Raw genomic sequence first — 25111 nt, forward strand, 5'->3', positions numbered from 1 at the left:
GTCCGCATGGCACCCTGTCCCTGCTCTAGACCGTGTCCCCTGACTTTAGATGGGCTGTGGAAGCTCCCAGGGCTAGGTCATGGGCCCGAGCCATGGCCCCGGGAGAGCGGGCGCCTCACACCCAGGTGCTCTGACCTCAGACGGCATGTCTCGGGTGGGGCCCACAGCGGGCAGAGCGTCCCCGAAGAGCCTGGTCCGTCGGCCGCCTCCCCCAGCCTCCCGTGGCCCCAGGGCTCCTTGGCTTCAGGCTCCGCCCCCGCCGCACGCGGCTCTCCTGTCCTTGTCTGTCTGCCCCTGGTCTTTCTCCTGAGGGCGCTCCTCACGGGGATTTGGGGCTAATCCAGCGCAGTCTCCTTCGAGAACCTGAGCATCCTTACCTCCACGAAGAGCGCGTTTCCAGAGAAGGTCCCGTTCCCAGAGTCTGGGAGTAGGACTGGGGGTGGGGGTGGTTATTGAACCTGTTCCCAGACCAGCCCGGAAGGGGGTTCGCCCGTCGATTCCTGCAGGGCCTGTGCGGGTAATGAAGCGCTTGTCGCTGGGCGTGGACGTTCGGCTGGTTTCCAGTCGAGGCTTTCCCAGTGTGCTGTTGAGTCCGGCCGGGGAGGCAGGATGGTGAGCTCCTCCCGGCTGGAGGGGATGGTTCCGGGCAGCCCCGCGCCTGCCTCCTGGCTTGGATGGGCGATGGCCGGCCCATGAGGACGGTGTGCAGGGCTTTTGAGGTACATTTTTGTCTCCAGCTCAGGCCCAGGAAGGGCTGGGACTTGTGTCCAGTGCAGTAGCCAGCGGCCGGCGGGTGGGGGCCAGTGACCAGCTGGATGTCGGGCAGGATGGCTGCTCACGGAGGCTGGCCAGAGCAGGCTATAGCGGGTCTCATGTTGATGCCCACACCCAGGAGCTTTTGTCTGTGCCTCTGTGGTCAGGGTGTTTGGGGTGGGGCCTGAGCTCTGAGGGTGTGCCCCTGGAGCCGCCCCGGGTCGCCCTGGTCCTGTTGAGCCAAGCATCTGGGGCCACCGTCTGTCTCTACCCAGGATGGTGGGTGAGGGGTGGGGGGTAGCAGCTAGGAGGGGTCAGAGAGACCCCACAGTGTCAGGCAGGCCTTGCTTCTGCCTACGTGGTGCCGGACCTGGTAGCCCCTGCTCCCTGGCCTGGGAGGGCCTGAGGATTGCTCTGTGGAAAGTCTGAGTAGTGAGACCCCGTCCCAGCCCAGGGATGCAGCCCTGATGCAAGGCTGGAAGCCCAGCCCTGTGGAATGACCTGCTGGTGTGTGGGTCCCCGGGGAGGATTGGTGCCGGCGCTCCAGGGAGGGCATGTCGTCTCGAGGTCACCTGCAGGGCTTCGGCAAGGACAGGCTAGGGCCCATCCGTGGATGGGGGGAGGGTTTTTGGCTTTCCTGGGGGGGCCGGACCCTGTGGCCCATGCTTCTGGCTGCAGAGCCCTGGGAGCCAGCCGGCAGCGGTGTCCGAGCTTGGGAGCTGCCCCTCTGGGTGACCGGAGGACAGGGGCCCTGCTGTGTGTGTTGGGGGGGACTTTTTCTTTACTGCTCCATTGTCAGGGGGCCTGGGGACTCTTCGGCCTTGCCCTGGCCTCCCCCTACATTCGCACGGCTTGGGCTAGCCTGGACTCCGTCTCCTCCTGCGGGAGCTGGGGCAGCCGGGCTTGTGAGTGTCGGGCGAGCACTGGGCGCCCCTCCTCATCCAGCGAGCTGTCCGAGGGCCGCGGATGGTCAGACTCTCAGGACCACGCTGGGGGAGGGGAGGGGCGTGTGCCATGGCGGTTGTGATGACAAGGGTTAGGACCATCATTCCAGTCCCTGTGTTGCAGATGTGAGAGTCGGAGGGCGGCGTGGAGATCCGTGAGACCAGCCGGCGGGTGGGGGGCCCGGGGCTGGCATCCAGCCCTCACCTGCAGAGTGCCGGCCCACGGGCGGTTCCGTGGGACCCCTGAGGGATGTGCTGCGTGGCCTGCGTGGGTGGCAAAGGGGCTCCCCAGGCCCCCTATGGGCTTTCAGCGTCCCTGGGCCTCCGGGGGGGGACATCCCCTTGGGACAAAGAAACTCCTGTACTGGGGCGTCTGTGCGGGCATTTGCCGGGTGCCCCTTTCCTAAGCACGTGTCCCTGTGTTGGGGGCGTGGGGGGGCCTCTGACGGTTGTGCGAGCGCCCGTCGGAGGGCTTCCTCTGAGCACGTCGAAGGGCGAGCGCAGACTCACTTTGCCACCGTGCTACTCCGGATCTGTACGGAAGCTCCCGGCGCCCAGAAGGACAGGCCCCGTGAGGTCTGCACAGTGCGGCCTCATCATCCGGGGGCCGGGCACCGGGCTGCGCTGGGAGGCTTGTTCGGGCAGTGGCTGTGCCACCGAGTGTCCTCCTTCTGTTCTGTTTGGAAAAGCAGATACTGGTAACACCCCTCCCAGCACTAAGGAGGTACCTCCAGCCCTAACGGCCGACAGCATCCTGATAATTTCTCGAGGATTCTGCACAGCAGCCCGGGACGGGCGTGTTTTGTTGGCTCCTCAGTGCTCATGGGCTACCTAGGAAGGGCGCCCGCTGTTGCCTGGGATGTCGAGGTTGCACCGCGGAGCAGAGTGGCCTTTGTGACCGCCAGGCACCGCGACAGAAGCTTCTGGGGACTGGGTGGAGCTTTGCTGACCTGGCACGTGGCGGACATAAGTGTGTAGGGGCAGGAAACGGCGGTCGGCCTCAGAACGGGGAACAGAGTGGAAACAGCGGGTGCGGGCTGCTCTGGCAGGGGGTCCGGGCCACCACCGGGCTAGCCGCAGGCCTGGGGCCCAGATGTGGACTCAGGTGCCGCCTGCCCCCCTGAGGGTCTGTGCCCATGCGGAGGGCGGCTGGGGTGAGGCCACAGTTGTTGTCCACGCAGACGTTCTACTTGAACTCCACGGGGGCCAGGCTGCTCCTGGGCGGATCCGCAGGACAGTGACTCTGGAGCCCCCACTCTGTGCCCCTGCGCGAGGCCCCACCTCTCTGAGCCTCAGTGTGTGCATCCACAAAATGGGGATAAGAGAGAAGACACAGGGCGACCCCCACCCCCTTGTGAGCACAGAGGAGCCGCGACGAGGCATGTCGGGGCTGTGCAGGTGGAGGGTGCTGCCGTGGGGAGGGGCTGGGTCGTCTCCACAGCCCCAGGACCGGGTGGCTGTTGCTGAGGGGTGCAGGCCCCTTGGTGGGACGGCTGCCCCTGGGGGGGGGGGCAGGATGCCCACTGTCAGGCCCGTGAGTCCGGGGCAGGTGCCCTGTGCTCCCGGAGGGAGGCTGGAGGGCACCTGGGGCAGCTGCCTGCCCGCTGGGACCATGGACGGAGCGGCCGGGCGGGGATCGGTCTGGGGCTCACCTGCCACCCGGGGCGTTGAGGGCGCGGTGGGGCAAATCAGGCAAGACTCCGTGGAGGGAGAGGGCGTCTCCTGGTCCGGGGGAGAGCCACGGCCAAGCCTGCCAGACGGTCAGGGTGGAGGAGGCAGTCGGCCCAGGTGGCCTGGGGGTGGGGCAGGGGGAACAGTGTGCGGCCGGGAGCAGGGGAACCCCTCAGGCCCGGAAGCCAGAGTCTGCAGGGGGGGGACGGTGGCAGGGGAGTCCTCCGTCGATTCTGGCCGCTGTTGCTGGAGAGGTGGGGGTAGCTCAAGTGTGGGACAGCAGTGGGATGACACGGGGGTGTGGAGTGCGGGGTGGGTCCTTCTTGGTTCTGGAAGGTTCCTGGCCCTCGCTGCGTCAGTTTTCCCCTCTGTGAATGGGGGCAGTAGGGAGGTTCAGGGGAGACGTGGTGCACTGCGGACCCACCACCGCATTCCCTAGACTAGAGAACCCCTGGCCTTGGACCTTGGAGCCCAGCTGCACTGAAGCCCAGGGACTCTCAGGGGACCGCATCCCCTGTGGACCTCACACTACTAGTCTGAAGTGAGACCATTTTACTATGTCACAGGTTTTGATCTGTGTGACACAAGTCCGCAAACGCTTTCTTTTTTTTTTTTTTTTTTTAAAGATTTTATTTATTTATTTGACAGAGAGAGATCACAAGTAGGCAGAGAGGCAGGCAGAGAGAGAGGAGGAACCAGGCTCCCCGGTGAGCAGAGAGCCCGTTGCGGGACTCGATCCCAGGACCCTGAGACTGTGACCTGAGCCGAAGGCAGCGGCCTAATCCACTGAGCCACCCAGGCGCCCTGGCAAACGCTTTCTTAACTACCATCTTATGTGACGTGCTGGTGTGTAAGCCCTGCTAGGGACCCCCAGGCTCCTCCACGGGACCCCATTTGAGAAGCCCCAGCTGGGCTGAGAGCCCAGGTCCCTGCGTCCTGAGGGAGCCTGAGGGGCAGGGAGGCCATGGGAGCGGGACGCACGGAGCGCCCACGAGCGCCCACGAGCGCCCACGAGCGCCCACGAGCGCCCAGCCTAGGGAAGGCACCGCGTGAGACGGGGTCTGGCACCTCCAGGGTGGGGAGCGGCCCCTGGTTCTAGTTGAGTAACAATTTGGGTTATTGATGGGGCACCTGGGATCATCGAAATGTGAACCCCTAGGCTTCAGGGGGGCCCTGCAGCCAGGCAGGTGGCGTTTTCTTGGCTCGCCCGTGCCGGGGCCTGCGGGCGTGTGACCGTGCCGGGCAGCGCGCTGGGCCAGGGCGTGAGCCCCAGGCTCCCCTGCACTCGGCCCCTCTTGGGCGCTCCCGCACCAGGCCTGGTGTCCGCCGCCGCCCTCTGTGGCCCCACGACTCCTGACTGAAGTTCAAGCTGCCTCGTGGCCAGAGGGGATAATGTCCCTTCACTTTCTCCCAAGGGTCCCCAAGGACAGAGGCTCTCTTTCTGTTTCTGTTCACGAGTGGGTCAGCCAGCCTAGAAGGTCACGTGAAGGTCATCACTGCACTGTATGGTCACACGTGTGCCCGCGCCCGTGCACACGCACACACCCAGAGAACTCCAGCGGCTACAGGTGTGTCATGAGTCTCCGAGTTTGGGGGCTGCTAGGCTGCCTTCAGGGCAGGCGGCTCCCGACTGGTCCAAGGTCAAGGCCAGGCTGGTTGAGGGTTCCTAGTCAGAGTCGCCCCCGACCCCAGAGGACAGCTGGATCACAGATATCCTGGGCTGCCCTCACTGCTTCTAGAGAGTCAGGGGACCTGCCAGCAGCTCTGACCCTAGCCAGCGTCATCGCGCTGGCATTTGGCTCCCGAAGGCCAGGCTGGGTCCCCAGAAGCCGCAGGCTAGTGGCCTCGCTGGGTGCGCGGCTTGTATTTGTGGGTGGGCCTCCATCCCGGCCCCGGCTCCTGCCTTCCGCCTCGTCCCCCCCAGAACACAGACACAGCACCCAGGGCTGTGCCGCTAACCCTGCCCCCGGGGCCTTGAGGGGCCGGAGTGTGGGCAGCAGGGGCCTCCAGCATCTCCCACCAGCGGCCACGGAGAAAGGGTCTGCTGGGGAAGGGGGTCACCGAGTGACTATCGGGGTCTGTGGCTTGGAGCTTGTTTTGCTACAGGAAGCATCACAAAAATGCTCTCAGAACATCCGTGGGACATGTGAGGTCCAGTGTGAGCCAGATCAGGGGCAGCCACGGGCAGGCCGTCTCCAAGGCACCAGGCAGCGGTTGCCACAGCCCCGGGTTGACAAAGATTCTCAGGTTGTGTCTGGTCCCAACTGGAGAAAGGTCCATGGGGGACAGCTTCTCTCCAAGGAGCACGTGTGTATTCGACATGCCAACCTGCGCACACAACTCCTGTGTGTGCGGGGAAGAGGTGGGAGGGGGCGCAGGAGTCCTGGACGAGGGCTTCCAGGAGGCTCGAACCCATGCCTGTTTCCCCTTCTCACAGAGGCGCGGGGGGTGGACAGATCCCTGTCCTTTGAGACACACACCTCACCTGTCACCCTTTGTGCACCCTCGAAGGGGCACATGTTCTTTGTTGTGGAAACCCCTCAGGGGTTTGTGGGGAAAGGATTTGCTACAAGCCTAGGAGTCTGCGGAGGAAGGTGGGCCCAGGGAATGAAGGGGGCTTCGTGCTTGCAGGGCGCGGAGGTGACCTGCTGCCCACCATATGCTCCCTCTGCAGCCGTGTGGGGAGTGGGCGAGGCAGGCAGGCAAGCAGGGCTGGTGAGGAGGGTCAGGTCAGCACCGACTGTGCCCTCGGATTCCAGAGCTCCGGTGAGTCCGCAGGAAGCGCTCGGCCCCGTGCCTCTGCCTGCTGTTTACGCTGTAGCCTTTGGCCTTGTTCGTTGCCTGGTGTTGGGGGCAGCCTAGGCCACTGTGTGGGGGCCTGTGAAGCCTGGTTCTGGGTGGGGCGCTCTGGGGTACAGGGACACAGGTGTGCCACACGTGGCCATGGCCCGAGGTCTTGGGCTTCCTGGGGAGGCAGGCCCTTTACCAGACACCTGGAGTCCCCTGTGCCGGTGGCTTGATGGAGGGGAGCGCCGGGTGCCGGCTGCCACGACCACCCCCAAAGGCCCCCAAGCCTCCTCTCCCTTCCGGAGACGGTATCTGGGCAACGCACATTCAGATGTCAAGTTGCCAGCAGAAAGACGGAAGACATATTTTATTTGAATTGGATAAAATCTGAACTGGAAGTCGTGTTGCTTAATAAAACTGTGTGGTTTGATTCCCTGGTCCTGTCACAGGGTTCTTGTCCACGGGAGAGTTTACAGCACGGCCGGGAGCCTCTGACACCCAGAGGGAGAGACGGCGAGGCGGAGAGGGCCAGGGAGGAGGGAGAGGACCGGAAGGGAGAGACGGACGGAGGCAGGCAGCGGCTCTGGCGGGTGAAGGGCTGCGGCCGGGGCCAGGAGTGTCTTCCGGGGACTCCCTTCAGAGCTGCCTGTGTGGAGACGGGTCTGCTTGGGCAAGTTCTGAGCTCCTTGCCCACCTCCAGGGTCTTCAGACCCAAGTTGGGGGCCACATAATTCGGACCCACGTCTCAGGGGCCAGGCAGGATGTGCCTTTTCTGGACTCTAAGACTGTCCCCCAGTTCTGCCGCTGCGTCACCTCCACGTCGCCCCATCTCTGGGCCGGTTACCCTACAGGAGCTTTGGCAAGCCAGGGAAGGGCAGTGGATCCTGTCCCTCAGAGCCATGCGTGGGGCTGGCACTTAGCGTCCCAGACCCTGGGAGGCCATCTGGGGAGCCGCGCCCAGTGACCCTGAGAGACACGTCCTCACAGCCGTCCATGTCTAGCCTAGTCTGTGTCCGGCTCAGGGAAGGGGCTCACCCACCTTTACCCAGCGGGGCGGATGGACGACATGGCTTCCTTGCTTGCGCCTGTGGTTCTGACCTGCGCAGAATGAGCACCACCTCCTTTCAGTCAAGCTCACGGCTACCATATTATCTTGCTTCACTCGTGGCTTTCTTCAGGAACAGAATGGGCCTTTTGTTGGGCCACGGGAGAGTGGGCGTGCAGGAGCAGGGGTAGCCTCGGGTGTCCGGACAGAAAGGGACAGTGGGAGTCAAGGGGCTTCAGTGACAACCACATGAATACATGGGGATGGTAAGCATGTGCCTCACCGTGGGGCACAGTGCAAGTGCAAAGTGTTAGGAAGAGTGTGGACACTGCCAGGCAGTGGTTCTGGGCCACGGCTACATTTTTGTGTGTAATACAGGGACGGGCACTTCGTAGGTGCTCAATGATTGCTACTGGATGAAGAGAAGGACGGATGGTAGATGGTAGATAGTTGGTGAATGGATGATGGTGGGTGGATGGTTGATGGATGGTTGGGCGGACGGATGGACGGATGGATGGATGGATGGTGGATGGTTGGATGAGTGGTGAATGGGTGGTGAATGGATGATGGTGGGTGGATGGTTGATGGATGGTTGGGTGGACGGATGGACGGATGGATGGATGGATGGTGGATGGTTGGATGAGTGGTGAATGGGTGGTGGATGGATGCGTGGTGGGTGGATGGTTGATGGATGGTTGGGTGGACGGATGGACGGATGGATGGATGGATGGTGGATGGTTGGATGAGTGGTGAATGGGTGGTGAATGGATGATGGTGGGTGGATGGTTGATGGATGGTTGGGTGGACGGATGGACGGATGGATGGATGGATGGTGGATGGTTGGATGAGTGGTGAATGGGTGGTGGATGGATGCGTGGTGGGTGGATGGTTGATGGATGGTTGGGTGGACGGATGGACGGATGGATGGATGGATGGTGGATGGTTGGATGAGTGGTGAATGGGTGGTGGATGGATGCGTGGTGGGTGGATGGTTGATGGATGGTTGGGTGGACGGATGGACGGATGGATGGATGGATGGTGGATGGTTGGATGAGTGGTGAATGGGTGGTGAATGGATGATGGTGGGTGGATGGTTGATGGATGGTTGGTTGGACGGATGGACGGATGGATGGATGGATGGTGGATGGTTGGATGAGTGGTGAATGGGTGGTGAATGGATGATGGTGGGTGGATGGTTGATGGATGGTTGGGTGGACGGATGGACGGATGGATGGATGGATGGTGGATGGTTGGATGAGTGGTGAATGGGTGGTGGATGGATGCGTGGTGGGTGGATGGTTGATGGATGGTTGGGTGGACGGATGGACGGATGGATGGATGGATGGTGGATGGTTGGATGAGTGGTGAATGGGTGGTGAATGGATGATGGTGGGTGGATGGTTGATGGATGGTTGGTTGGACGGATGGACGGATGGATGGATGGATGGTGGATGGTTGGATGAGTGGTGAATGGGTGGTGAATGGATGATGGTGGGTGGATGGTTGATGGATGGTTGGGTGGACGGATGGACGGATGGATGATGGTTGGTGGATGGTTGATGGATGGTTGGGTGGACGGATGGACGGATGGATGGATGGATGTTGGATGGTTGGATGAGTGGTGAATGGGTGGTGGATGGATGTGTGGTGGGTGGATGGTTGATGGATGTTTGGTTGGACGGATGGACGGATGGATGGATGGATGTTGGATGGTTGGATGAGTGGTGAATGGGTGGTGGATGGATGCGTGGTGGGTGGATGGTTGATGGATGGTTGGTTGGACGGATGGACGGATGGATGGATGGATGTTGGATGGTTGGATGAGTGGTGAATGGGTGGTGGATGGATGGGTAGTGGGTGGATGGTGGGTAGGTTGATGTGCACATGGCAGGATGGGCCCTCGGCCAAGGAGCTCAACACTGGGCATGGCCCACAATTGTCCTTTCTTGAGCACCATCTCTGGTGACATAGTTTCAACATTGGGCATGTTCCTCCATGTTCCTTTCCCTTCTCGAGCCCAGCTTGTCACATAGTGATGGCTACCGTGCAGGCTGTGTTAAGCTGGCTCCATCTCACCTGCTGTGTGACCACGAATGTTGTGTGACCCTGAGGTGACCTCAGGGCTCCAGTTTTCTCAGCTTCAGATGGGAATTAATGGCACAAAAGAAGTGACAGCATGCGGTTTCTTTGTCCAACGCCTGATTTATAGTAAACACTATCTAAACATTAATCGTTAATAAAATCATTATTATATTGGCCAGTTTATAGCCATCTGATTGGAGCCCTAAGCTCCCCTGCCAGGGAGACATCAAATGTTTGGTAACATTCATCAAACCCATGGTTTTTGTTCTCTTTTGTTTGTCTGCTGTTGACATATCTTGAGGAAAACAATATGAAATAGAATTGTCGCACCTTTTCCCCATCTGACATAGTGGGAATGTTGGCTCCCACGGCAGTGAACCGGAATATTCTGTGGTTGGTCGTGTGGGCTCATCCAGGTGGTCCATAGCCTGTGTCCGTACCTCATTTCCTTTCGTGGTTGAATATTCTGATGTACGGATCTGTTCATGCACTGATGGACATTTGGGCTGTTCCCACCGCTTGGCTGTGGTGTATGATGCTGCCGTGAGCATGGGTGTCTGTGGACCTATTTGATACCTGGTGCAGTTCTTTCTTGAGTGAATTATTTACATCTCTTAATTCATAGGATTGGAATTTCTGGGTCGTATGGTATTTTCCTCTTTAAAAATAAATCCTGCCTCACCCCGTGGTTGGGGGTGACAGGGAAAGTGGTAGCACACCTGCAAGCTCTCACAGTTTAGGGTGTAATGTACAGCTTGCATTTATCCCCCACCGTTCGCAAAAATCTCTGAGCACGTGGCTGGCACCGGGCAGGTGCCCAACAAGTGTCTGATGCATGGATGGGTAGGTGGGTGGGTGGATGGCTGGGTAGAGGAATGGGTGATGGATGGAGGGGTGGGTGGTTGGGTGGGCCGCCCTAGCTGGAGTGGTCGTTGGAGGTAGCAGCTCCCTGAGAGGAAGGTCCTGAGGACCGGCTCCTCCCAAGGTGTGTCTGGGCCGCTTGCCGCCGGCCGCCCGGATCGCCGTGTTCATTCCCGTACGCCCCTTACTAAGGGCTTTTGTCCTTTTCCAGGGTGATATCCAGCAGCTGCTCTTTGTCTCGGACCACCGAGCAGCTTACGACTACTGCGAGCACTACAGCCCCGACTGTGACACGGCCGTCCCCGACACACCCCAGTCACAGGATCCCAACCCCGACGAATACGTGAGTCAGGCCGCCCGGGTTCGCGGTGGTGTTGTAGGCGGACCGCTTGGGCGGGGGCAGGTCAGGCAGGCCGGGGTGGAGGGCCACAAAGGCCACGCGACCCCTATTTAAAATAAACCTGCTGGGCTGGAACCCAAGGTTGGTGCTGCCCCGTACCCAGCAGCAGCGTGGTTCAGCCCGCCTGGAGCTCTCTCCGCCATTTCCAAGTGAAGGTCGTCGCTCGCCTCCTGGTCACAGCGGTGCACGTCCTCTGCCATGTTCACCCTGCTGTCATTTGTCCTCCTGGTCTCCTCCTGTCACGACCGGTTAGAACAAAAGGAAGGGTGATCCTCACGAAACCGGGGTCCCGTGGCCCAGGCATGTCTTCTGAGCTCGGGCCGAGTCCCCGCAGCCGAGGCCTCCTGGCCGGGCCCCGTCCCTGTTTTAGGGGCGAGACCTTCTCTGTCACTGTGGTCTGGGGCTTCGATGGGGGTCAGGAGATTCAGAGGGACAGCAGGGTGCCAGAGGACCCCACAGCCTGGCTGGCTGTCCTGGCTCTCGGTCCGAAAGGATCAGAACATCTGCACCTTTTAGAACTCAGTTTCCTTTGAAAGGGCCCTGGGCCCCCGTTCTTTCCTTGCGCTTCTCATGGGGCTGCCTCAGCCGCCCGAGGAGCTGGAGCCAGCAGAGGCCCGTTCGGAGCCTCGACTTCTGGTGTCCACTCTTCCTGGCTGAACCCGGACGGTGAGGCGAGGAGCTGGGCTCCCGGTGGGGTCCCGCCTTCCTCACGTGGCCCCGATCTGCTTTCAGTACCCGGAGGGAGAGGGCGAAGGTGACACGTACTACTACGAGTACCCCTACTACGAGGACACGGACGACCCAGGCAAAGAGCCCACCCCCACCAAGAAGCCCGTGGAAGCTGCTAGAGAGACCACGGAGATTGCCGAGGTCTGTGTGGGCGGCCGCCCGGCACTGCCGGCCACAGTGGGGAGGACACAGGGGCCGGTGTGGAGGCCGGGGTGGGGGTGTGAGCTCGGCAGGGAACCAGTGCCTCAGGGGCTTGGTGACCGTCCGCGCTTCGGGCCGCCGGGGAGGCGGGGGAGCGGGCTCGCCACCTGCTCTGCCGCCCGCCGACGCTGCTGTGAGGGAGTGTGCGGCTCTGTCGGAGGACTTCTCCTTTTAAGCCCGGAGCCGCAGAACGCCCTTTCTGAGGGCAGGATGGGGGGTTTTGGGCCACGGACAGCACGCCCTGGGGCTGGCTGCCTCCTGGCATGGACAGCATCCGCAGGGCTCTTAGGTGGCACGGGGGTGTGCTGGGGTCCCCTCCAGACCCCGACTCCCGCCCTGCTCCCCCATCTCAGGAGCAGACCCCACCCACCACGGCAGCCCCCGCGGTGCCCGATGCCAGCGAGGGGGCCGGGAAGGAGGACCCCGGCGTCGGCGACTACGACTACCTGCCCAGCGAGGACTACTACACGCCCTCCCCTTACGACGACATCAGCTACAGCGAGGGCTTCGAGGACCCCGACCAGTCCCCCGACCACGGCACCGGGGCCGAGGTCCCCACCAGCACGGCCGGCACTGCCAACTCCTCCAATGTAGGTGCTTCCCTTCCACATGGGCCTGGGGCCGGGGCGGGGCAGGGGTGGGGGAGCGCTCTGGGCTCCTTCTTTCCCTGCTCTGACCTCGGGGATCCTGGGCTGGCTCCCTGCTCCACAGCCCAGCAGACCCTGGCCCCCAGGGGCCCTGAGCAGCCTTGGGGTCCCCGATTCCCTGAGCCTGTTTCACTGTTGCTTGTTTCCCATCTGCAAAATGGGTGGAATGAGCCCCGCCCGCCCATTCTCCCAGGCTTTCGGGTGGGGACGGACCAGGACATGCATATTTGCGGTGTTCCTCTCTGTGGCCTGAGGGGCCAGGCAGGACAGTGCATGAGCGGGGGGTCTGGACTGTCAGGGGAGACATGGGGCCAGCTAGTGCCGGGTACGACCGTGGGCTTTCCCACCCGGCAGACCTGGCTCGAAACCCCGTCCCCTGACCTCGGAGAGCCCCTGTGGATCTTAGTTGTCATTCACAAGTTGGCACTCGCAGGTCCGCCTCGAGGGGCTGGGGGCAAGTTTTCATACGAGGGAGGAGTTTAGCAGCGCACACAGCAAACGCTTCGAAGTCGGCTTCGCGTGGAGCCGGGTTCTTGACGGCACAGGACGGACACCCGGTTCTGACGGTCCAGACCCCTCTGTCCGCAGCGTGCGACTGGGGGCTTGTGGCCTCAGACCGCGAGGCCCTGGGCTGGATCCCTCGACGGCACTGATGCCCCTCAGCACGCTGGGCCCCGTGCCGCCCCAGCTAGCCATGGGGTCCTGTGGGGTTTGGGGCGAAGTCTCCCTGTGGCTGGAGGGAAGACGCGTGAGGGCCGCGGGGGTCCAGGAGCGGCCCCAGCGAGTCTAACTGGACTCCTGGGAGGCTCGCCCTTGGCGTCCCCAGGCTGTGGGGCTGCGCAGGGAAGGGGTCTCTGCCCAGTTCCACATAGTCCTCCAGTGACCACTGCCGCCCCTTTCCCCCAGCCGGCTCCGCCGCCGGAGGACAACTTGGAAGGGGAGTTTACAGAAGAAACCATCCGGAACCTGGACGAGACCTACTACGACCCCTACTACGATCCCACCGTCTCCCCGTCGGAGATAGGGCCAGGCATGCCCGCCAACCAGGACACCATCTACGAAGGGGTGAGGGGCTGTGGGGCTCCTCCCGCCGGCACCTCTGGGGCCCGGGGAGGGCCGGCCACGAGCCGCGCCTGCCCGGTGAGCTCCCTCCGCCGCTCACCCTCTGTCCACCCGTGTTTTGTGACCCCAGATTGAAGGACCACGAGGAGAGAAGGGTCAAAAGGGAGAGCCCGCCATCATCGAGCCGGTAAGGACGCTCTCAGTCCCTCTCCGGAGTCGGCGGGCGCCGGGCGAGGCAGGTGGAGGCCCGGCCCGGGGGCCCCTCGCGGACGCCGCGTGCCGCTTGCTGCCGAGGCTTCAGAAAAGGGGCTCAGGTGGGGGAACGTTCCAGACCTTGCTGAGGTGCCAGCGGCCGGGATCCCGGCAGGGAGAACACTGTGCCCTTGGGGTCTGAGCGCCTCGCCGTGCGTGGCCGTTGTCATCGGGGGGAGAGACCCAGAGCTTGTGAGAAGGAAGGCAGCCCCTCCGGAGGGGTCGGGGGTTTGCGGGGCACCTTGGATCCGGGCTGGGCCGGCGTGGCCACCGCCTGGGGTGAGTGTGGAAACTGTCCCGTGGCCAGGGAGCTTGAGAACTCGCTCTGCTGGGTGCGGGGTCGGGGGGAGTGGACGGGATGGTGCTGAGGGAGCGGGGCGGGGACAGGGGAGGCTCGCGGCCGGGGGCGCAGACGGCCGCGCCCTGCTGCATGTCCTCGGCCCCCGGGGAGCCTGGCTGGGAGTGGCGGACTCCACTCCGTGGCCCGACAGTGGTCAGGGTTAGACGCGAGGCGCCACGTGATGGGCCGGGAGGGGCGGGCTCCGCAGCTGCGTGGGGTGGCCGCGGCATTGTGGGCTGGGCAGCTGCTGGGGACGTGATGGCGGGGAGGGGCCGGCCGAGGCCCACCCTGCCACGTCGTCCAAGCGCCGGAGGGAGGAGGCCAGGGTCCTGCCCCCGCGGCCCGTCACAAGGCGGAGCTGGGCTAAGGGTGGTTCCTGGTGCTCAGCTCTGGACAAGATGTCCGGTGTCTGGTTCCTTACGACCTTGGGTTCCTGGGATGGGGAATTCTGTGGCCTCTGTCCTCCCATGGACCTGGGAAGGTACTTCTAGAACCTTCATTGCTGGCCTCTCCAGAGTGGCTGGGGCAGACGGGACAGGGCCCATCTCTGGGGGAATGCCCAGTGGGCAGAGTTTCAGCACAGCCCTCCGGCTTGGCCCCATGCCCAGCCCCTGGAAGCGTCTGGAGAGTGGTGAAGGCAGCCCCTGTGGTGTTTGCTCGGGCCTGTCCGAGGATGGGACCGGTCAGCCTCACAGGGCTTTGGCCACTAGACACACAACCTTTTCTCAGGCTGAGGACATCCCCTTCCAGGGCTTTCTGTGGGTCCAAGGAAGAGGGTGGCAGATGGGGGTACACGGGAAGGGTGCAGAGGTGCCAAGGGGGCAGGACCAGCACCAGGACACCCCTTGCTCAGTGACATGAAAAATCCTGATGTCAAGTCCAGCCACAGGGGAAGAGTGTGGGGAGGCAGCCAGCAGCTGGGGTGGGGGCGCCCCGCAAGGACAGCGGGTGTGTTGCCGTCACTACGGGGTCCTGGCCTGAGCGTGGCTCCTCTCACTGACCACACGTGTCCCCAGACGCGCTGGTCCCCAGATGGACCTGCCCTTGACTCGGGGTTCCTTTTGTGGGGTCCGCATGGCTTTGGTGGCAGGCCATCTTGCGTGGGAAGAGCGTGGGGCCCCAGGATAGGGAGGTGCTGGGGAGGGGCTAGGCTGGCACCATCTGGGAGTGCTTCCTGTCTGCTCACAGCTGCCGGACGACCTTTGGAGGAGAGCCGTGGTGCCCCGGCTGCCAGGGCGGTCCACTGGGGGCAGGCAGGGGCGGGGCTGGCGAGGGAGGGCTGGTCCAGCACAGACAGCGTGTGTGCACGAGGTCCAGCTCATCTGGGGGCTGGGGAGCTGGGGCATCCGGACACAGCTAGGGGAGGGCTCCCTCCTCTGGCCGGGGCGTTCAGTCCTGCTCCATCCCTAGTCCATTCCCTGAGTCCTCCAGGCCCTCGCCAGGGCCCCTGGGGATGCCGTGTAAATAGTCAGAACTTCTCAACCCAGAGATGCCCTGAGTCTTAGTTCCATAAACAGAGGCCAAGTCCCGGGAACCGGCCGGCGTGGCTCTTGCTGCTGACCGCTGACCACAGAGGGCGGGGTGGCCGCCGCTTTCTGGGCCCCCACTCCCTGCCCCGGTGCCCGCCCTTTGGGGAGAGCGACTCCTGTCCGTGGAGCCCTCGGAACCAGCCCCTCTGGCCCTCCAGCCACACCTCCGGCCGTTTGTTAGCAGGGTCCGTGGCTCCTTGAGAGGGCGGCAGACCTCTCCGCCTTGGGGACCCGGGTTTATTGGCATCCTGGGACTCCAGGGACCCATCCCCAGACTGTGTCTCATGGTACCCCGGTGAACGCTCCCGGGAGGCCTACGCAGCGCCGTCTCTACTCTCTGCGGTGGTTCAGAAGGAACCTGCTTTTTGAGGCTCTTCAGCGGGCGGATGCACCTGCATTGAGAGCTGTTTCCAGCTGGGCCCAGGCTGAGGCCGTCACTCAGTCACCTTCCCCGCTGAGGTTTGAGACTGGCATCTGCACCCTGGTGGGGTGTAGACCGGGCTAGCCACCCAGAGGACGTCCGCCACTTTCCCTTGTCAGCGACCTGTCTCCCTCCTCGCGCACGGCCACGGGGAAGTTCAGGCCCCTGTCTGCTGGCTCCTTCGTCCTGGTGCCCGGCCTCCTTCCCAGGCCGCCCTGGACCGCTCTGGCCCGGCTTCCCGGGAGATCTGTGGCCGGCATTGCCCCAGCAACCCAAGAACAGCCGCCAGCGTCTGGGAAGAGAGCTGGAGCCCAGGCCCCGCCGTGGCCGAGGTCCCTCACTCGGTCCCAGCTCTCCGCTGAGCCTCCCCAGCTGCCTTGGTCCGAGGAGGAAATCCGAAAGCCACCGGATGAGCGGTCTGTGTACATCTCGCGGACAGAAATTCCTCCGAGAGCACATCTGTGTAAACACGTCTTCACGGCGACTGGGGAGCCCTGGTGGGGAGGCTGGGGGGTTGGAGGGCCCAGTGGCCCGGTGCCCCTCACCAGTGCAGGTCTTTGAGCCTCAGCTGGGCCCAGGCTGTCCCCTGTCCCCCCGGTGGGGGGGGGGGGGGCACGTTTCTCTAAAGCCCGGTTGACTTTGGAAGGGAAGTCTGGGCACCGTCCTGGAGGAAAGCAGTCTGTGCTTTCTCTGCTTTTCGGGGGCGGGGGAGCAGCAGGAGGTCTGTCCCTGGAGCCGGGGACATGTGGCCCCGAGCCCTGCCCCTGCAGGCTCAAGAATTGTGGGGAGGAGGGCACTGCTGTCCACTCTGCGGGCCCCGAGTGTGGCGGAGGCCTGCTCAGCCAGGCCAGGCGGAACCTAGCTGGTCCCGGGGCCCCCAGATGCTGTTCCTGCCGCGTTCTCGGCGAGGAAATCCCTGCGGGGGCAGGAGACCCCTTCCTGCCCGCAGGGTGTGCACTGTCTCAGGGCGCCCGAGGTGGGCGTGAGACACGGAGGGTGCTGACGCTGCCCGGCCTGCTGTTGACTGGTTAGGAGAGCGGAGAGTCCCGCTCGGGGACAGGGCTGGAAGTGGATGCAGGGGAGCGGGGCCACCCCCACCCCCACCCCGGGCCAGGGAGCTCTGTCCACGGACCCCTCAGCTACCCACACGGCCTCTCTGGGGTCTAGGCTGATGCGGAGGCCTTGTCCCCACTTGGGGTGTCGGCCGTGCAGGCCAGTGGCAGGGTGAGGGGCTTCTGCAGGGGGCGGCCCGTGTCCTGTGGACTTGGTGGCTTCTCCCTCCTGCTCTGGGCTCCTGGTTGGCGTGCCGCGAGGCAAGGGTCTGTGGTCCTCGTGGGGTCTGCCTCACCAACAGGTTCTGCAGGGGACCCAGGTGCCTTCTGGGATCTCAGGAGGGATATGGTCCTGGGGTCTCAGACACTGTCTCCTATCTCTTCCAGGGTATGCTCATGGAGGGGCCGCCGGGCCCCGAAGGCCCCGCGGTGAGTGTCTATCTCACGTCCCAGGCCTGTGGGAGGTGCTTGGGAGCAGGGGGTGGGAAAGAGGGGGCCACTGACCGCCCTTTGCAGACCCTGCCCCCAGGGGCCCGTCTCCGCCACCCCCAGGGAAGCGGGGCGGGACCGGGGTGTTGCCCCGTGGCTGAACCTTTGAATTCCTGTCCTGATTTCGTTTTCGATTCCAGGGTCTCCCAGGACCTCCGGGAACGATGGGCCCCACTGGGCAAGCGGGTGACCCCGGAGAAAGGGTAAGGACGGTCAGCGCTTGGCTCTCGGGGCTTGTCCCTGCGTCTCTCTGCTCCGCGGCCGGTGTTCCTGCACGTGCAGCCGGCGGCCGGCGCGTCAGCTCTCCTCCCCACGCCGCTGCCTCTCTCCCCACCACCTTACTGCGTCCGTGTCTGCGGGAGTTTAGGGAGCGGCCGTCCTTGGCAGCCCTGCGCCTGGGGCAGGTGGCCGCGGCGAGGCTCCCACGGAGGCCGCTGCGCTCGGCTCACGGAGGGCCCCGCGGCCCAGGTTAGCCCGACGGTGACGAGTGCTGTCCGCGGCGCGCGGGGTCCGGACCTGCATGGGAGCTTCCTGCGCTCACCCTCCCCTCACTCCGTCTTCCTTGCTGGGGATCAGGCACCAGCACGGGAGGGCTTGCTCTGGGTCGCAGGGACGCATCCCGGGGTCCTCCGGTCACAGGGACCTGTCTTGGGGTCCCCAGTCAAAGGGATTCACCTGGGGGGGTCTGAGGTCCCCAGATCAAAGGCGCACATCCCCGGGTCAGAAGGACCCATCAAAGGGACGCGTCCCGGGTCCCCAGGTCCCCGCCCGGCCCGGGGTTGCTGCTGGACAGGGCTGAGCGGGGACGCCGCGATTTCGCTCTGCCACCTGGTGGGGCTCGGGGGTACTGCAACCTCGGGGCCGTCCCGCGGGGTGGTTTTCCTTTGTGTTGAGTTTTCCTGCGGGTCTGACCAGTGTGGCCCGGGGCACAGGCCCGTCAGAGCCGGCGGCCAGATGGCTACGCGGCGGACAGGAGAACCTAGGAGCGTGTGTGTGTCCTAACGGACGTTTATCCCGGGCCTGGCACGCTGCCTGGAGAGGACGGGCCTCGCGGTTTGGGTGGGTGTGCGGCGGGCAAGGTGGCTGGGGCGGGGGCGGGGGTTGGTCACGTGGAGAGGCCGCGGGGTCTGGAAGTGACAGAGGGGTCCCGCGACAGACCTCGGTGCTTGGCAGAGGTTTGCTGACGGTTTGCAAGCCGTGGTGGGTGGGGGCTCTGCGGGACCCGGGTCACACCGCCTCCCGCGCCGCCCAGCCACACGCACACTGTGGAGATAGCGTCTGGTCCCTGGCAGACCCGACCCTGATCTTGCACTGGGGTTTGATTCGGGACAGCCTCTGAGGCACGAGGCCCGGCGGTGAGGGCACCCGGCTTTCCAAGAGGGGACCCTGGTGGCCAAACCTGCTCCCAGTTTTTTCTTTTTTGATCACACTTGTTGTTTTCTGCGGATTTTTTCCGAAATGGCAGGCAGAGGCAGGATTTTTTCCGAAATGGCAGGCAGTTCAGCTGCGTCTGGGAGCAGACCTTTGACCCCGCGGTTCTGCCTCTGGGACTTCCCTAACAAAGCTGCCCGGGCACCCACCGCCCAGCCTGTGCCCGTGGAAGACGGGCAGGGGCGCCGAGGGGCCCGTCACGCACGGGCAGCTCTACGGCCACTGAGCTGGTGAGCAGGAGCCCACAGCGAAGAGAAGGGGCCTAGTGCCGGCGGCGCTGGAGGGGACAGCTCCGGGGCCCCACGCATGCCCCACACACCCGTGCGCGCACTCTGCGTGCGGGCTGCCGTGCGTGCCGCCAGCTGTCCTGCCCGCACTGGCTCCCGTGCGGGGACGAGAGGAGCTCTCCCTGCTTTGTAGAGATCGTGTTCCACAGCAGCTCCCGAGAACAGGGACTGCGTCGACGGTATGATAACCAGAGAAGCCACTGCGGGTTCCAGCGTGGACAGTCCATGTCCCTCGGGGTGATGCCTGGGGAGCCGCAGGTCTTTGGTCTTCTTGGCTGGCAACCAGTGATGGGTGTCGCCGGCCGTTCCTGCCGCGTCGCACTCCCGGGTGTGAGCGCCGTTGTCTGCGGGCGGCCGTGCTGCTGCGGAGCGCTGGGCCCGACGCCCATGGGTGTATTGGGGTGTGGCCAGTGGGGGGTCCCTTTTGGTCAGAAAGAGGGAGTCAGGCCTTCTTCTGGACACGAAATGAGCTTCATGCTCAGGCTCCGTGGAGTCCGCCAGGATCCGTGAGGAAGCTGGGAGAGAAAACATTTGTTTTTTTGTTTTTTTGAAAATACACCGTCTTTCTTGTTTTACATTTGAGTCTGGAAAAGGCCAGGGTTCATCTAGAGGACCTGTCGAGGGGTGTCTGACTGGGACCTGCCTTTGGGGCCAGACTAACAGGACCCGCGGTAGCCCCGGGATCGGCTGTGTACACACGGGCTCTTGAAATTGCTCGAGAAGGGTCTGTGTCCTGTGGACGTCCCTTGCATCTGTCCCAGCAAGTGGACACTTAGGCCACCTCGCCTTCCGTCCAAGCATTCACAGAGGAGTCGGTGGGGACCGGGTCACAAGGGCCAGCGCACTGGCTGATGGAGGACATAGGCCTTGGTCCCCTGGGGGCGGCCCTGCCGCCTGGTGTGTGGGCCTGGAGGCGCGTTTCTGGGTGGTGGACGCTGCCCGCCCCCCCAGTGTCCCCTGTGTCCCCGGATTGCAGTCTCCCACCTCTCCGTAAATCGCTCTGGTTCCTGCCCAGAGCCCCTCCCTCCTTGTCCCTCCCCCCCAGAAGCCTGTCCTCATCTGCCCAAAGCCAGTGCCCCTCCCTTCCCTGCGCTTGGCTTCTGGAACATTCTGTGCCATGGGGTCTTGCTGCTCTGTGCCTGCCCGGTGCATTTCCTCACGGGCTGTGGCTCTGACCTCCTCATCTGGACACAGCCCTGCTCCGTCCCCTTTGCATTGTGACCCAGCTGTCTTGGGCCCTCTGTCCACAGGGTCCCCCTGGACGCCCAGGCCTTCCTGGGGCTGACGGACTGCCTGGCCCTCCTGGCACCATGCTCATGCTGCCTGTGAGTACTCTCATCCGGGGGGTCTCAGGGCTCACCCGGGGGTGGGGAGGGCGCCTTGGGCTCAGCGTCTGAGGGTCGGTCCCCTGGCCACAGAATCACCCTGATGTGGGCTACCTCGTAGAAATAGGCCTTCTGAGGGCGTTCCTGACGATGTGCAGAATGGACCCTGGTGGCCAAGGTCTCCAGTTCTCTGCTGGGGTCCAGGGCTGGCCCACCTAAGGGGCAGGGAGTCTGGCTTTCTGTGAGAAAGCCGAGCAGCCTCTGTCCCTCTCCGCTGGACTCTCCAGCTGGGCATGCTGCCCTCTGCTCCTCCTTGTGCCTGCCCTGCCCTGACCTGGTGCTGCCGTCTCCTTCACTGGGAGCCCAGGCCCAGGAGGGCACGTGTGTGGCGTGCTGGCCTGGACGGCAGGCTTCTGACTGGTGGCCCAGTGCTGCCCAGGAGGCTGGGCAGAGCTCAGGGAGACACCATGTGAGCCGGGAGCTGCCTGGCAAAGCCGGCACTTGCACGGGGCCCCAGGCTCTTTCTTGTAACAGGTGGGGGCTGCGGGGTCCCAGGGCGAGGTGCTGCAGAAGCCAGAAAGTTCCCCCCTGACCTGGGGCAGGTCTCCAGGGGGCCCCAGGGCCGAGGCTGGCTGGTGGGGCTGGAGCCGCGGTGCTGGGAGGGATCTAGTGCCAGATGCTGCCCACGCAGACTCCCCAAGGCTCTGCGGTCACCCGAGAGGCCCTAGGCCCAGAATGGGCACCTGCATCGGTGTGTCCCGGGTGACCCCCACCTCATATCTGCAGTTCCGCTTCGGAGGGGGCGGTGACGCCGGCTCCAAAGGCCCCATGGTGTCGGCTCAGGAGTCCCAGGCTCAGGCTATCCTGCAGCAGGCCCGGGTAAGTGGCGTCTGCGTCCCTGGTGCAGGGGTGTGGGGGGGCTTGCCTCTTGGGGGATCAGGACACCGTGGGGCGTGCACCTGTCTACGTCTAGCTGGGCCCAGGCCGGCACTGGGAAAGGGGCAGGGGGGATCTCAGGGCTCCCTCGTCCATGCCGAGGGTCCAGGTTCCAGGATGTGGACTCACAGGGCCATCAGCTGTCCCCGCAGGGCTCCGGGGACGGACAGACCTGGAAGGGGCTTCCTGCGGTGGGGTGGGGCTGAGACGGAGCCTCTGGGAGAGCTCCCGTGGCCCCCAAAGTCCCTTGCCTGGCGTGGGGGGTCCCTTTGCTTCCCAGCGGCTCCCTCACTGCAGACCAGCTGGCGAGGGAACCGAGGTTTTAACTAACGACGCTCCCGGTTGCTGGTTGCCGATGACAAGAGCAAAGCCCGGCTCCGTGGGGTGGCTGATCATCCCACGGGGTGTCGCCTCTAATGGGGCATCTCAGGGAGCCGTTAAATAGCCCCTCTTCGGGCGATGTCTCTGCGGCTGTGGCCGGCGGGGGCAACGGCAGGGACCGGCGCACTCGGAGTTGCCGGCCGGCCGCGCGGCGAGCTGTGGCTGCGGGATAAATGGTGCGCGTGATGCTGCCCCGTGCCCGTGGCCCGATGCGCCGGCCGGGCCTGCCTGGCCGGGGCGGGGTGCGGGCACCAGCTGGGGGGCACAGGAGCAGGTAACCCACCCCCACAGCGGGGGCTCGCCATGCCCAGGTCCCCCCTCCACCTTCTCCGATCCATCCGTGGTTGGCTCAGGCCCCAGGGGCGACTCGGTGCCGGGTTTCCAGAGCTCCGTCTGACCCCTCCTGCAGGGGCCCCCGTCCTTGGCATGTCCCGTCGGGCCTTTCCCGCCCGGTGGAGCGTCCCCCGTGAGGACCAGTACCCCGCTGTCTCTCAGCCTGCCCTGTTTTCTCTTGTAGCTGGCACTGCGGGGGCCGGCTGGCCCGATGGGTCTTACCGGAAGGCCTGGCCCCATGGTGAGTCCTTGGTGGGGAGAGTGGGGGAGCGTGGTGAGGGCTGGGGCGTCCCTCGTCAGTCCCTTCTGGCGCCGGGATCACCCGGAGAGAGCACCCTTAAGCTCTTACCAACCACTGATGTACCAGCGGCACCCCGGCAGGTCCGAGGGTCCTGGGGAGGTGGCTGGGGGTGTGGGGCTGTGGTTGCCCACACAGGGAGGCCTGCCACACCTGCTCTGCCTGGGATTTTCCTCCTGACCCAGGGAGCCTCACTTTCCAGTGTCTTTACTCTTCACAGTCACGTTTCCTAAGTCAAGAGCACTTGAGTGGGGACAGACCCAGGATTTCTCACGTGCCACCCCCCACAGCTGCACAAGCCCTGCATGGGGTGTGCCTGAGCACACTCAGGGCCGGCCAGCGGGATCCCAGGGAGTGCCGGTGGCCTTTGATGTTTGCAAAGAGACAGGATTTCAACACCGGCCGGGCCCGTTCCCCTGGGAGCGGTGGATTGGCTCTGCCCCGGGTCTGCGCCAGTCTCTTCCCCATCAGGCCAGGCTCGGGGCTGCTCCTGTCCACCGGCGGCTCCTGCCTTGTCGTGGGCCCTAAGGATGCCCACCCGTTGCCCTGAGCTGCGGGCCGTGACAGACCCCAGTCACACTCACCCCGGAGAGAGAAACAAGCTCGGCGTGGGCCTCATGGCTCCCGGCCCGTATGCTGTACTGCCCAGCGTTTTGTTCAAAACCAAGGGGACACCCACATCCCTGGAAACTTACTGCTCGTCCCTCAGATTCTGAGGGCTGCGAGTGCCACTGATTCTCAGCGGGGAGCCCTGCCCCACGGGGTGACCCATTCCTGGAGGTCTGATGTGCATTCCGTAACCCAGACCGTGTCTCCCTAGGGCCCTCCGGGGAGTGGCGGTCTGAAGGGCGAGCCGGGAGACATGGGGCCTCAGGTACGTAGACATCTCACTCCCGCTGCTGGGGGGGACACCCCGTGTGCCTCAGAGGTGGAGGCCGCTGGAATGGAGGCTCCTACACTGCATGTCGTCAAGGGAGCCGGTGGGAATTGTGGCTTTGTGCGCAGCTGGGAGTGGGGCAGACGTAACTGTTCCATGCTGCGGGACAGCTGCGGGACAGCTGGGGGGCGGCGGGCTGGGCCTCTTCGGGCCCTCACTTGGGCAGCAGGTCTGTGCCCGGCCCGCTGCTGCCCACGAGCCCCCACCGGCCGGCTTGATGAGCACGGGGGCAAGGCTTGCTTTTGCCTCTGAAAAACACGGACCCAGCCTAACCCACTGCCCTCTTTGCTTCCGGACAGGGACCACGAGGTGTGCAGGGCCCGCCTGGCCCCGCTGGAAAGCCTGGAAGAAGGGTGAGTTTTGCGGGTCCCGCGGGCTGGGAGTCTGCTCTGCTCGGGGCCCCAGGCCCGGCTGCTGCCCTCCCACGGAAGGGCCACTATTTTCAAGGCCGGGTCCCCTTCCCTGGGGCAGGTGCGGCTCCCCCACCTCTGGTGCCGCTGTCCTGAGCACATTAATTTAGTTTCACAAACGTTTTTAACTGAGGCAGCTTCCCAGGCCCTTGGGGAGCAAGTGCGGGGGCGACAGAGTGGCCGGTGGCCTTGTTTCCTTGGGGCGGACTCGTTTCTCCGGAGATGGCCTCCGTGTGGTGAGGGGGCGGGGGGAAGGCCAGGCTGATGTCCAGGGTCCCTGGGACTCTGGGGGCTGGTTTTAGCGGATGCAACTAGTTTGTGTCCATATGACCGTGGCTGCTGAACGGGGCGTGTGTTTACAGGTTAATATACAACAACGATTCCCGTCCAGACAAGCCAGGGAGAGCCTAATGATCTCACATCACACCAGACCAGTGGGTCTTCTCAGCCAGAGGAGGCTTCGGGTGCGGGAAGACAGGGTTCTGGGTGTGAGCCTCTCCCAGGAGTGCTGTCCCCTGCGGCTGCCTGGCCGTTCTGCCTGGAGAGCGTGCGGGGCGGACGGGACCTTGGGGGAGTAGGGGGCTAACAGTGGTCGTGAGCGGGCGTGATGGGCACGGCCCTCGTGTGGCCTCAGGACACAGGTCCCCGATGCTGGGGGCATCCAGGCCCCATGCAGGGTCAGACCCACGCTTCCACGCGGGCCACCGGTGCCGGAGTTTGGTGATTCTTGGGAGACAGTTTGGGGTTTGTCTTGGTTCTGATTCTGGCAAGAGTTTTACTTTATTCAAGGTTTCTGTGAGTCTCTGCAAACGCTGTAAACTGTCCCGTTTCCCCGGGAGCGGTTCCTCAGGCTGGCGTGGGAGGGCTGCGGAAGGCGGGGAAGGCCGAGTGCAGGTCCTCCCGGGGCTGGCGGGGTTCCGTGGCCCAGGGTGAGAGCACCCAGGGGCCCAGAGTGTGCCGGGGTGGCCTTGTTTGATCAGCGGCACGTGGGACGCGGGGAGGAGAGAGGACATTGGTCTGGGTCAGCCCTTTCTCCTCAGCCGGCTGACATCGTGCGTTAGCGAGTTGGCACCTGGCCGAGTCTCTGTCCCTGTCCAGGCGCCTCAAGGCTGGCAGGGCTCTCCCAGGGTGGCCGTGGGGCCTGTGTAGTGGCCCTGCCCTTTGTCCCGGTGGCCAGTCAGGTGGGGGCCATGGGCTTGTCCTTGCGGTTTCCTGGGAGTGGCTGGAAGTGATGGGTCCAGGAGTGGCCCCCGTGGATGGAGTGTCTTGCTTACGTGGGCAGGCGTGTGGCTTTCGTGAGATCCGCCACCACGTGCGGCTCAGTTTTCTTTGTGGCCAATGGGACCGATCCTTGGCACTTGCTTTCCGTGACTCCTGTCTGTAACCCAGCTTCTGAACAGTGGCAGGGCGGTGGCCTGGGCTTTGCTGTGGGGACACGCTCTCTCGGGAGCCACAGACCCTCAGACCTCCAGCCCCGTGGCCACACGGCGCTGCCTGCTGGCTCTCCT

General features: G+C 64.1%; 1 protein-coding gene across 2 annotated transcripts in view; it reads left to right on the forward strand.

Moving 5' to 3' along the window:
* Nucleotides 1-25111, forward strand: part of COL5A1 (collagen type V alpha 1 chain) — a 139102-nt gene that overhangs the window by 49278 nt on the left and 64713 nt on the right. For both annotated transcript variants that reach the window (XM_032306372.1, XM_032306373.1), the window contains exons 5-16: nt 10355-10486; nt 11276-11413; nt 11827-12063; nt 13027-13185; nt 13313-13369; nt 17164-17205; nt 17406-17468; nt 20234-20308; nt 21095-21187; nt 22143-22199; nt 23077-23130; nt 23493-23546. In XM_032306372.1, the coding sequence (XP_032162263.1) occupies nt 10355-10486; nt 11276-11413; nt 11827-12063; nt 13027-13185; nt 13313-13369; nt 17164-17205; nt 17406-17468; nt 20234-20308; nt 21095-21187; nt 22143-22199; nt 23077-23130; nt 23493-23546 (1161 nt within the window). The remainder of the gene's footprint in view (nt 1-10354; nt 10487-11275; nt 11414-11826; nt 12064-13026; nt 13186-13312; nt 13370-17163; nt 17206-17405; nt 17469-20233; nt 20309-21094; nt 21188-22142; nt 22200-23076; nt 23131-23492; nt 23547-25111) is intronic.

Source organism: Mustela erminea, chromosome 12, assembly GCF_009829155.1.
Source record: "Mustela erminea isolate mMusErm1 chromosome 12, mMusErm1.Pri, whole genome shotgun sequence".
In the NCBI taxonomy this organism is placed as follows: Eukaryota; Metazoa; Chordata; class Mammalia; order Carnivora; family Mustelidae; genus Mustela; species Mustela erminea.